At 37.9% G+C, this 12,645-nt stretch overlaps 1 protein-coding gene across 1 annotated transcript in view; it reads left to right on the plus strand.

Annotated features, from left to right (window-relative positions):
* Positions 1 to 9,636, plus strand: part of NDUFAF2 (NADH:ubiquinone oxidoreductase complex assembly factor 2) — a 147,602-nt gene extending 137,966 nt beyond the window's left edge. Inside the window, exon 4 of the mRNA XM_025446985.3 lies at positions 9,324 to 9,636. Within this exon, the coding sequence (XP_025302770.1) occupies positions 9,324 to 9,575 (252 nt within the window). The 3' untranslated portion in view covers positions 9,576 to 9,636. The remainder of the gene's footprint in view (positions 1 to 9,323) is intronic.
* The last annotated feature ends 3,009 nt before the right edge of the window (positions 9,637 to 12,645 follow it).

Raw genomic sequence — 12,645 nt, forward strand, 5'->3', positions numbered from 1 at the left:
TTTGTTTATTTGAAATCCAAATTAACTAAGCATTCTTCTCTTTTATACGGAAATCCTACTCTTGCTTCACAGTCAAAATATTTCACCATGGCTTTCAGGATAAAAGCTTAATGTCCTAACATTGCATTGTAAGATTTAGCACGTTCTCACCCCTGCAAGTCCTCACCCCTTCCCAGCATGCGTCTTCTCTTCTCAGTTCTCTCTTGTCAAGACTCAGACCTCATCCCCTCAGGGAAGTCATTTCTGTTGTTAAGACTTAGACCTCACTCCCTCGGGGAAGTCATTTCTGACCCCCTCCTGCCCACTCCGTGGATAATAATAGAAACGCCAGCTTTTCTCCTGCAGTCTCAAAACATTCTTTGCTTAATATTATTTCAGAATCTGTCATCTTGTAATTTGATTAATTTTTTAACCTGTCTCTCTTCCTGAGATTGTGAGTTCCTGGAGTTTAGGCGAAAGGCTGTGTCTTCTCACTGTGTGGGCTCTCAGTATCTAAATGAACCAGTGAATGAGCAAATGAGAAAGTAGAAAAGAGCCCTATAAGCAGCAGCCGCAAAAGTGATCATTGGTGTTCACGGAGCTCTTCCCTGCCTTGACTCCTGGATAAGTCTGCGTCGCAGCAGGAACCTCCTTTGTTTGTTTTCCCCTCAACCCCCAAGGAAGCTCCTAGAGTGGAAGCCAGGTTTTGTTCTCTGAATCCCCAGGCCCCTGCCCTGAATTGGAGGTGCTTGTGTAAATTCATTCAATGAAAGAAAGAACGAAAAATGCATGAATGAATGAGTATGCAGGGCCACAAGTTTATTGTTCCTTGCATCAAAGGACAGGGCCTCTGCATTAGGACCTGGGAAGGTAACCTCCCTCCATGACCACAACAAGTTTGATTGTTCCTCCCAGCTCCTTTCCTTCCCTCTCTCAACCTACGAGAGAACTGTTTTCTCCCTACAGCAGCTGGCATGTAACAGCTCTTTAAGTGTTAGCAGTCATTCACAGATGGAGCCTCCTTCTTCCTCCAGGGCTCCAGCCTCTGCCCTTTCTTTCCCACTCTAGGAGCCCAGGCCTGAAAAGCCACAGGGACCTGACATCGCTTCTCTCCCAGGGATAATGGGCTTCCCCACTTCTCCCACAGGGGAGCAAGGTTTTCTTTGTCTCCCACCAGGGCAGTGCAATTAAATAGGACTAAAGTTAAATGACTCTAATTATTTTTTTATTAATGTTTAACTGCCATATTTCTTTTTCAATTAAGTAATTGTATCTTTATGCTCAAAGGTCTTTTTTTTCATATAGATGGAAGTTCATTTATTTTATTAAAAGAAATACCACCTGCAAAACTGTTAATGACTTGAGCTCTGTGATTAGTTCATTTTAGTAACATTTTGAGATGTAATAATTAATCTGGCTCAAGTTCAAAGACAGAAAACTCAATGCCAGAAATTCCTAGCCAGCAAGGAATATAAACAAATCTTAACAATTGTCCCCTCAAATAACAAAAATCATTGAGATCAACTTCTTGCAATTATGTTTTTTAAAAATGCAGGAGAGAAGTTCAAGAAAGCATGTCAAAACAACAAAACTCAGTCTGCATTTTCATGATTGTAATTGATCAAAGTCTGTTTGCAATAGATTCGAATGTGAATAAATTAAATGTGACATTGATTTGGCAGAGGCACACTAGTGATTGGCAAGAGTACATAGCAAGAGCAGCTTCTACTGCTGGAGAACTTGCTTGCTCGTTGTCTCATTCTAATAGATTTCTTAGCAACCTGGTGCTGTTTTACTAACCTAAGCGTTGTCATTTATTTACTCTTTTGGTTTCGTATCCCATCCAGCCAAGATTGAGTTCGTTTTTGATTACAATCTAGCAGGCATTGCCTTGGATCTGAACACAGAGTACCTTTTGGTGACCTATGCATCTCCCTGCTTTTCCTCCCCTCTCTTTCATATATTGAAAAAAGGTGATCTATTAATTTTATTTCATCCTGGCAGTTCAACTTATCCAACTAGAAAATATAGTTTAAAGCAACAATTTGGCAACATTTTCAAACTTAAGCATTGCTATCGTTATTTGTTAGGCCTAGAATCATTTTTTGGTATGTTACAAAAATGACAATGTAAAAAGCATATCTGACTTAGAACATTTTGAAATAGTTGTACACCAAATTCCCATTATAGCAATGTTGATTGTGGGGTGGGGGGCCAGGGTATATTCTGGAAGGCTACTTTCTGGATGAGACCATTGTATAGTAACCAAATGTGTATGATTTGGGGACCTGGAACATGCTTTCTGCCAAATTTTCACTTACAATGTATTTACTAAATCTTTTGTATTCTTCAGAGAATGTTTTTTTTCTTTTTCTTTTTTTTTTTTTTGAGAATCTTTTTTCTTAAATTGACCAAAGGCAGTATGCTCATTCTTTAAGACTTTTAATATTCATTAAAATAAAAAATAGTATGTATAGTTTAAATTATGGAAAGAAATTCATGGAGCTATCAAAGTCAAATGTATTTATAATAAATATAGCACAAGTGTGACAAAAGGTGAAAAAATGTATGAAGTGGGGAAATGTACTTAGTAATTTAATTATTTTAGAAAATTGATCTTTAAGACCAAAACTTTCATCGTATCTTTATCTTACATGCACTTTGAAAAGCATATATCTAGATCCAGTAGTTATTAAAGTTAGATTTACATTAAGCTTTTGCCACAAATATGTTGCTAATTTATAATTTCAAATTAAAACTTGTAAAGACTTCAGTGTCTTTCTTTTTCATATGTAGTATAACTTGATCATTATGAAATGGCCATGGTTTTATTCCCACAGACTTTCAAAAAAAAATCTACTGACATGGCCAATTTTATCATTATGCATAAGACTGACTCCTACATCTTTGCTTGCTCTTGAATTTAATAAACTTTCTAACAGTAAAGAACTGTTTAATTTTCTTCAAACCATATTTAGATTTTATCTTGAGATGTGTTTTGTACTTGTTTGAACATAGTTATGTATGGTGTACTTGGAATTCACAAGTACTTAAAACCAAATGGAGACCATTTATAAATGCTAAACTCCAAAGAAGCATGGAACCAGAACATCAAAGAAGCATTGGGTTGTAATATATATGTACATGTGTATCGTGCCTGCCTTTTTTCCTAGCTGGATTCATAGCACTTTTAAAACAATCATTATAATTCCCTAATAAAGGACATACCATTAGCTCTGTTCCATTTCTAGATCCATTTATATGAAAATTATCAAATAATTTTAAAATGTATTATCATGGAATTTCATGTTTAACATGCATGTCACACCATCATCATCATATATATGTATATAAGAGAGTACTACTGAAATACTCCTTGATAGAAGAATTCTCATTTGAAATAGGGTTAGGGGATTAGGATCTTGAATTATATTGTGAAACCATCATTTGCTTTTATTTATACATATGGCACTACAAAGAAATTTAAAAGTACTAGTGAGGGGCAGCTTGGTGGCTCAGTCAGTTAAGCATCTGCCTTTGGCTCAGGTCATGATCCCAGGAGCCCTGCTTCTCTCTCTCTCCCTCTGCTCCCTCTGCCTGCCACTCCCCCTGCTTGTGCTCTCTCTCACTTTCTCTCTCAAATAGGTTAATAAAATCTTTAAAAAAATACTCGTGGCATTTTATGTATCTTAAATTTGTAATAATGGGTAATTTGTATTTACCTTGTTTACTAGATATATGTGTAAAAACACGATACTTCCAAGATGTTTTTGTATATGCTTAGATCTGTATCCAAATATTCAATTCTATTTAATAAAATAGACTCCAAATTGTTCATTCCCATATGTCTGGTCCACGCGTGGCCCCAAAGATGCAGAATGCAGTGGATACCTGAAAAATCTTGAGTAACCTTTTAAAAAAAAAATTTTTTTTTAAGATTTTATTTATTCATGAGAGGCAGAGAGAGAGAGAGAGGAAGAGATACAGGCAGAGAGAGAAGCAGGCTCCATGCAGGGAGCCCAATGCGGGACTCTATCCCCGGACTCCAGGATCACACCCTGAATCAAAGACAGACGCTCAACTGTGAGCCACCCAAGCGTCCCCTGAATAACCTTTTTTGACTCACTTAGATGTTTCTCAGCCCTTCTCACTCCAGTACTTGTTGAGTAATCTAAACTTTCTTGCAGCCAGGATAACTTCGTCAAGAGCACTTGTAGGCAGCTCTCTCCCTTCTCTCGGATACTAGAACTGAGTTCCAAGGTTCAAGTTTACATTGCCTCGGTTTCTGTAATCTCTTCTGTAATCTCTTCTGCCTCATTACACAGATTTCTAGTCCTATCCTGCCATTTGTTTTACCTCTTTTTATATTTCCAGTATTCAGTCTGTTACCCAGCATCTCCCACAGGTATAACTTATATTAGAGCTGATTTCTACACCATCTTGAAAAATTCCTGTATTCTAGAATTTGCATGAGGGACCATATGATTCGAGTGGGATTATATCATGGCTAAAGTCTACAAATGTGCTATAAGTCAACAAGTTAGAAGATTGCATTTTCAGGGTTCCTGGGTGGCTCAGTCAGTTGAGCATCTGCCTGCAGCTCAGGTCATGATCTCAGGGTCCTGGGATTAAGCCCTGCATCAGGCTCTCTGCTCACTGGGGAGCCTGCTTCTCCTTCTCCCTCTCCCGGTCCCTCTGTTCTCTCTTTCAAATAAATTAATAAAATATTAAAAAAAAAAAGAAGAAGAAGATTGTATTTTCAAGCTTTTTGTCTGTATCTTATTAATCTAAAAAAACCTTTCAGTCTTTTCGCATTACACTTAGTTTGCAACACTGAGTAGAGTACTGCAGCACCAAAAGGGCTCTTAAGCAGAGTTCAGCCAAGAAGTGGCCCTGGAAGGGGCTTGAGCTACACCTTTTGAGGCTTGAGTTCACACTGTCAAATTCATGAATTATATACAATAAATAACCATTAACTTGACTGTGCTAAAAACAGGGGTGAGCTTTTTAAAGGCATCCAGAACTTTTCCTTTTTTAAAAAAAAAAGTCTTCACTGTAATCCTTCACAAACAATGGTCATGTATAATATGACACAGAAAATACATAAATTCAAACATTTAATAGCAACATAGTACTTTTTACAACTGAATTTGTCTTTTTTCCCAGTGTCAAGGCTCCATAAAAAAAGTCTAAGCTAATTTGCTCCAACTGAACACTCTGCTGCCTGTTGAAATGAGGGAGATTGTCACAGAATAGTCATTCATTAACAGTATATTTAGGGAAAGTTCTGAAATAACAGATTTTGCCATAGCTCATGCTTTCTCTGTTTTGAGTATGGTTACTTTCTCTTCTTGCTTGAGCTTTAGTTAAAAATGATATCCTTCAGTACTTCACTCCCAGGGTCTCTTGGACGTGACCTTCTTAGAATGGCATTGACCTCATGCATGAAGATCAGCTTCACTGGGCTCAGCCTCAGATGGAGAAAGACCATTGTTAGGACGCCTGGGTGGCTCCCTTGAGCATCTGCCTTTGGCTCAGGGCATGATCCCAGAGTCCCAGGATGGAGTCCCACATCAGGCTCTTTATCAGGAGCCTGCTTCTCCCTCTGCCTGTGTCTCTGCCTCTCTCTGTGTGTCTCTCATGAATAAGTAAATAAACTCTTTATTTAAAAAAAAAAAAAAAAGATTTTTATAGGTAGAGGTAGAAGCAGGCTCCCTGCAGAGAGCCTGATGCAGGACTCGATCCTAGAACTCCAGGATCATGCCCTGAGCCAAAGGCAGATGTTCAACCACTGAGCCACCCAGGGATCCCAAATAAAATCTTTAAAAAAAAAGACCGTTGCTGACATTGCTGCTTCAAATGTCCGGCCAGGGAAGCCAGGACAATGGTGTAGGACATGGAAGGCTTGGTGGGCTGAGGCTCTGTGTTGGGTAGGAGTAGGGAGGGAGTGAGGCACTGTCTGACTCCCAGCTAGTGCTATTAATTTGAGGGCTGCATATAATCCCAACAGTCCCCTTGCTTTCAGGCTATACTTGTCATCAAAATAACTGATATCTTTGCAAACCTTATGAAGTCCTTTTGGTGGGGGTACAATCATGATAAGCCTCAAAATCCATAGCAGTAGTTTCCATAGACAATATGATGATACTCATGTGCTCAAGGAACGTACAGTGAGTGACATAAAGTTCCAGAGCATCAGGCACATAACAGAGTGCCTGCAAATCTAGCATTTTCTATGCAGTGATGTCCTCCATTCTCATCCTTCTGTCACTAGCCCTTCCGTTATGTAGATTCAAGTTTTCATCTTGTATCATTTTCTTTCAGCCTGAAGTACTTTCTTTAATGTTTCAGTTTCCTGAAACTGAATTTTTAATTTATTCTAATTAATTTAAAATGTGTGGCTAGTGGCTACTATATTGGACAATGCATGCCTAGAGTTACGTCTACTCTTATGCCAGTTTATCCTTACTCCTAAAGAGTGATCTTTCTGAAGTATTTATACTGAATGCCTTGTGTATTCGGTGAGGCATCTCTGGCTGACTAGAACTTGAATGTCTTGTAGCTTCATGCACGCTCCAGCAGTTGTTCAGTTTACAGCTCCTTGGTAGTTATTCCTGGCCCTGTAGCATCTCACCCTAGCAACATAAGCTTAATACTCAGCTGAATACTCAAGTGGTCCCCTAAGCAGATTTCTGGGACTTTTTTTTCTGCATATTCTGGTATCCTGCCCCACAAATTCTAGCTTCCTCAGCCTTGGTAACCAATGTCTCTATCTCTTTAGCACAACTTCTGCTTGGGTTCCCCCACCCTATGCAGCAGCCCATATTATGCCTCCAGGCAGAAAGCTGAGGTAATACAGGGCTCATTTCATTTGTGTGCTGCACTACTTAATATTTAATACCTGAAAAGTTTAGTATTTTTTGTCCAGCTTTCTAGTTGTTATGGCAGAAAGACTAGTGTAGTGCCAGTTACTCCATCTTGGTCTCAAGCCAGTAGATTTATTTTACTAACACCTCTATTCTCAATCAAGTGGCAATGGGTGCTGCTTTATTGAAGGCTGTAGCACATTAAAATATTGAAGATTTTTCAGTCCAGCAAAATCACGAACTTTGTCTTTATTCTTCATTAGAGTAGCCATTGATATGGGGATTCTGCTATTTACAAGGTTTTCACAACAAATAGTTATTCAATGTTTGTCCACTATTTAAATATTCACCTGTACTCTCTTCTATTGTCTTAACCACTGCCCAGCAGCTAGTTCTTTCCCAGTCCTCAAAACAGCCTGTGGAAGAAAACAGCATGGTTTCCTCCACGTTACACAAGAAAATTGAGATACAGAGAGGTTCAGCAACTCTTGACAGGGTCACAGAGCTGGTACATGTCCAAACTGGGATTTGTATGCAGATAGTCCTGCTTCAGAGCCCATGGTTTTAATCACAGACTTTCAGAAGCCCTAACAATGTGAACAAGTATACATGTGAGTATTTGAGGTATAAATATTCATACATACACAGTCACATTATTCCCATTTTCAGATAAACTGAGCTTGAAAAAAACTTAAGTGACCTTCTTGGTATCACAGCTAGTAAGAGGTAGTTTGGCATTAAAACTATGTCTGGGGGATCCCTTGGTGGCTCAGTGATTTAGCACCTGCCTTTGTCCCAGGGGCGTGATCCTGGAGTCCCGGGATCGAGCCCCACATCAGGCTCCCTGCATGGAGCCTGCTTCTCCCTCTGCCTGTGTCTCTGCCTCTGTCTCTCATGAATAAAGAAAATCTTAAAAAAAAAAAACAAAAAAAAAAAACTATGTTTGAGTCAAGGAAATATGTGGATGATCATCACAGTGCCATTTTTTTTGAATGAAAATGTGTCACTTTAGGGGCAGCCCCAGTGGCGCAGCGGTTTAGCGCCGCCTGTGGCCTGGGGTGTGATCCTGGAGACCCAGGATCGAGTCCCACATCAGGCTCCCTGGCATGGAGCCTGCTTCTTCCTCTGCCTGTGTTTCTGCCTCTCTCCTCTGTGTCTTTCATGAATAAATAAATAAAATCTTTAAAAAAAAAAAAAGAAAAGAAAAAAGAAAATGTGTCTTTTTGGAAATAACAGTAGGGGTGTTCACTCAGTAAATTGTGGTACAATGATAAATCATACAACCTTCTTTTTTTATGTTGAATATTTTCAGGGAGAAAAGCAGCATATGAAAGGATATTTATATTAAACATATAAACATTTTATATGAAGGAAGGCCCACTTGCTTGCTCTTAGTTTATTTCTACACATTGAAACAAACATACTAGTTTTATTAATGAACGTACTGAGACTGAAGGTGGTGGTGTTCAAAGGAAATGAAAGGAAAAATTCTTATTTTACGGTAATTTCTACTGTAAAATAGGCTTTGTTACAAAATGACTTAACTCTCCAGATTCATGTTTTTTCCATCTAACTTTCATCTTATCTATTCTAAATATTTACAAAACTAGATTTCCTTTCATACATGATTTATGTTCTGTTTAATTTTTTTGGAGGCTGTTAGGAGGGGTCTGGTAACAGTTTAAAAGAAAAGACAAGGGAAATTCTTTCCTAGGTAAAATGATAATCTCCATGTTTTTCAACTCTTGAAATTTTTAATCAGTCTTCATGTTAAAATAATTAACATATTCAGAAGATTGAGTTTTTCATTTGCCTAAATGGCTGTTGTAAGAAACTGATTTGGCAGAGTGATGGTGAATAGAGAACTTATGCGAAGACAGAACAAAAGAAAGAACAGCTCTCTGCCTTCACCTGTCTTTATGCAGCAGCTAGAGGTTTACACCAGCTGTAAGACTGCAGAAGAGCTGAGGTAAATAAAGCAGGAATGGGAGCTTCAGGGGTTGTGATGTGACTGATCCCCTGACACCAACACCAAACAAGGTGCATACCAACTTCTCAGTAGCATCTTGCTACCTGGGGTGGTTTACCACTGCAAGTTCAACTGAAACTCAAGTTTCATTGAGTTCAACTCAATGAAAGTTCCGTAGCTTTCATTCTGCTCCAGGGCTTCCATGAAGACACAGAAGGGCATAGAGGGTATTGAAGAGTATAGGGATATGGAAAACGTATTTTTTTCTACTTCCACTGTTTCCTGTATTGTATTGACAAAGATTTCCTTTGTGACACATGGTCACTTCACCTGACAACTCTACAGGGTGCCTAAAAGTATCGTGTGTGTGTGTGTGTGTGTGTGTGTGTGTGTGTGTGTGTGTGTATATATATATATTTATTTATTTATTTTACTTTCACAAAACCAATAGAGCTTGGGTTTAATCTAACTCAAATTTAGTAATGTCTTCCATTTGTATATACATGCAGGAAATACTAAAGAATGAAAAAAAAAGAGAAGATATTAAAATTAAAAGTCAACATCTTTATGAAGAAGAAAAACTCCTTAGCAAAGGGAGCAAGGAAGAACTCTTGGCTCAACCAGTTCAAACTCAGATCAAAGGGCATGCCTCGGCTCCATACTTTGGAAAGGAAGAACCTTCCGTGGCTCCCACCAGCACTGGTAAAATCTTTCAACCGGGATCCTGGATGCCACAAGGCAGCAAGAACCCAAATCAATGAATGCGCTGTGGTAGTATTTCATTTGTGTAACTTTTTTTAACAATAAAAGAAGTAAAAATTATTTTGTTATTTTCTGAATATACAGTAATTCTCAGTTCCATTAAGCTTTTTTTTTTTTAAGATTTTATTATTTATTTATTCATGAGAGACACAGAGTAGAGAGAGAGACACAGGCAGAGGGAGCAGCAGGCTCCATGCAGGGAGCCTGATGTGAGACTCTGATCCAGGGTCTCCAAGATCACACCCTACGCTGAAGGCAGCACTAAACCGCTGAGCCACCCGGGCTACCCAAGAATTCATTTTTAGTATGCATAAGAAATGTGAGGTTATGAACTATATATAGAAGCCTATTTTTTAAAGATTTTTAAGTAATCTATACCAAACATGGAGTTCAAACTTACAACTGAGATCAAGAGTCGCACACTCTACCAACTGAGCCAGGCACCTCAAAATCCAACTTCTTTTAGGTATAACTCCTTCATTTGCTTTAGTCATCATCCTATTTATGAACTTGCTTAGGTTTTCCCTTTTAGGATTTCTCCCTCGTGAAGTATCTTATAGCTTTATGCGCTCAGTACATTTTGAATCCTTATGATCATTTAGGAACTCCAATGTATATCATGAAAGATAATGGTAATTAGTGCTGTCTCCTACTAAAGTACCCAGTGAAGAGAAAAATGAGAAGACTGCCATTTCTGGAGAAGCATTCTGTTAAGATTCTGAAGGATTAATAAGCATGAACTTATTAAACATGCTCTTATTAAAACATGTGGAGGTGAAGAAAATGTAGTTGATAAATCAAAAAAAGCCACAAAAGCCTGGAGTTTGAAAAGAGAAATTAGTAGGACCAATAGAAGATAATCATCACAAAGTCTGAAGGGACAGTAAAGAGAAATGGTATGTTAACTGGAGTTCCCTAAGATAAAAAATTATTTTGAGAGAGGCACCTGGGTGGCTCAGTTAAGCATCCGACTCCTGATTTCAACTCCTGTGCTCAGGTCATGATCTCAGGTCTGTGAAATTGGGCTCCATGCTGGGTGTGAAGCATGCTTGGAATTCTCTCTGCCCCTCCCCCCCTTAAAAAAAAAAAAACAGTATTTTGGGAAAATGAAATATAGGCGAGGGCTCTCACCAATTCCACTGACAATGGGAATTCCAGTGACTTGTATATTTAAGAAAAACATAAGATGGGTGATGTTAAAACACTCATTATTATACTAAAGTATTTTTGAAGGGTCATATGTTTTCTGAAGTATACAACTAAGTTTTTGTTGCTAATACATACTGCTCACAGTGTTGTGGCATTATAATAGGTGCTCAATAAATATTTACGGAGTGATTCAAATTTTAATGCTCTATAGGAAATCCTTGGTTCTTTTTTTTTTTTTTAAGACCTTTTTTATTTATTCATGAGATACAGAAGGGAGGCAGAGACACAGAGGGGACGCAGGCTCCCTGCAGGAAGCCCAGTGCGGGACTCACTCATGCCCTGAGCAGAAACCAGATGCTCAACCACTGAGCCAGGCGTCCCAGTTACATGTTTTAATACTGAATTCTTAAAAACACATAGGTTAACATTTTTACTTAATAGAAGGTAAAAATTTTAATTGCTTAAGAAATAAATTACAGAAAAATACAACTTTGTAAAACAGAATATTAAAACAAATAATCAAACGTTATTTCCATAACATACTTATTGAATGACCAAAAAAAAGACCCTTGGTGAAAATACTATCATTCCAGCACCTGTTAATATGAGGTCAACCGTTGAGTCTCTGTATCATTACAGAATATTACATTTTACCATACACGCAAAAAAAGGAACTAGCCAGTAGGCAATAGAAAAAGAGGTAAAATTGATAAAATAGTGCAATTGATTATAAGTTAAGATTTCTTGAATCTTGGTTTATGAGAAAAAATACAAATGTTCTAACATGCTAAAATATTTCTATTAGATTAAATGAAATCTATACATCTTTTTATAAATGTTTGCCTTTTAGTCTATAAATATCTTAACATGACAATTTACATTTTTAATTTGTTTTCCTTTTAAAATACTTGTTTTATTAACTACAGAGAATAAACTGATGGCTACCAGAGTGGGGAGGAGGATGGGAGGATAGGTGAAATCAGTGATGGAGATTATAGGGACACTTGTGATGAGGACTGGGTGTCGTATTGAAGTGCTGAATCACTAAATTTACACCTGAAACTAATGTTACACTGTATGTTCACTAACTGGAATTTAAGTAAAAACTTAAAAAATAAATACTAAGTAGATGAGGCATAAAAAATAAAATGAAAATAGCTGTTTTACATAACCAGAAAAGAAAATCTTAACCAGAAGTCTTAACCAGAAGTCCTTGTGGGAGAATACCTGAAGTAAGATTATGATACTGGCCCACCATTATTAGTAGAGCATACACTTTTTTCAAAAAAGATTTTATTTTTAAGTAATCTCTATACCCACCATGGGGCTCAAACTTACAACTCTGAGATCAAGAGTTGTACACTCTAGCCAGATGCCCCTAGAGCATGAAGTTTTAAAGTGATTTCAAGGGGTGCCTGGGTGGCTCAGTTGGTATCTGCCTTCGGCTCAGGCCATGATCCCAGGGACTTGGGGGTTGAGCCCCAGGTCAAGCTCCCCCCTCAGCAGGAAGCCTGCTTTTCCCTCTCTCTCTGCTGCTCCCCCTGCTTGTGCTCTAATAAATAAATAAAATCTTTTTTTAAAAAAGTGATTTCAAGAAGTGAAAATGACATTTCTAGTAATTCATCCACACTCCTTTCCTCAAGACTAACATTTTTTGGATGACTGGTGGCACTGTTAGGTGGTACGGGAACAGAGTTAAATGTCCTACATAAAAATGAACTATATAACCTTGCCCTAATTCAATTTACCTTTCTAAGCAATCTTTTTTTATATTTGGCTTTTATGCCAGACACGTGCCAAACACAATTAAAGTATCAAAGTATTAGTTTGTCCACCATATGTCATATCTTAAATAGTTATATTTTGGACAGTTACAAGTTTTTTTTAAAAATGAAAAGGTCTTGGGATGCGTTGGTGGCT

Source organism: Canis lupus, chromosome 2, assembly GCF_003254725.2.
Source record: "Canis lupus dingo isolate Sandy chromosome 2, ASM325472v2, whole genome shotgun sequence".
Classification (NCBI taxonomy): domain Eukaryota; kingdom Metazoa; phylum Chordata; class Mammalia; order Carnivora; family Canidae; genus Canis; species Canis lupus.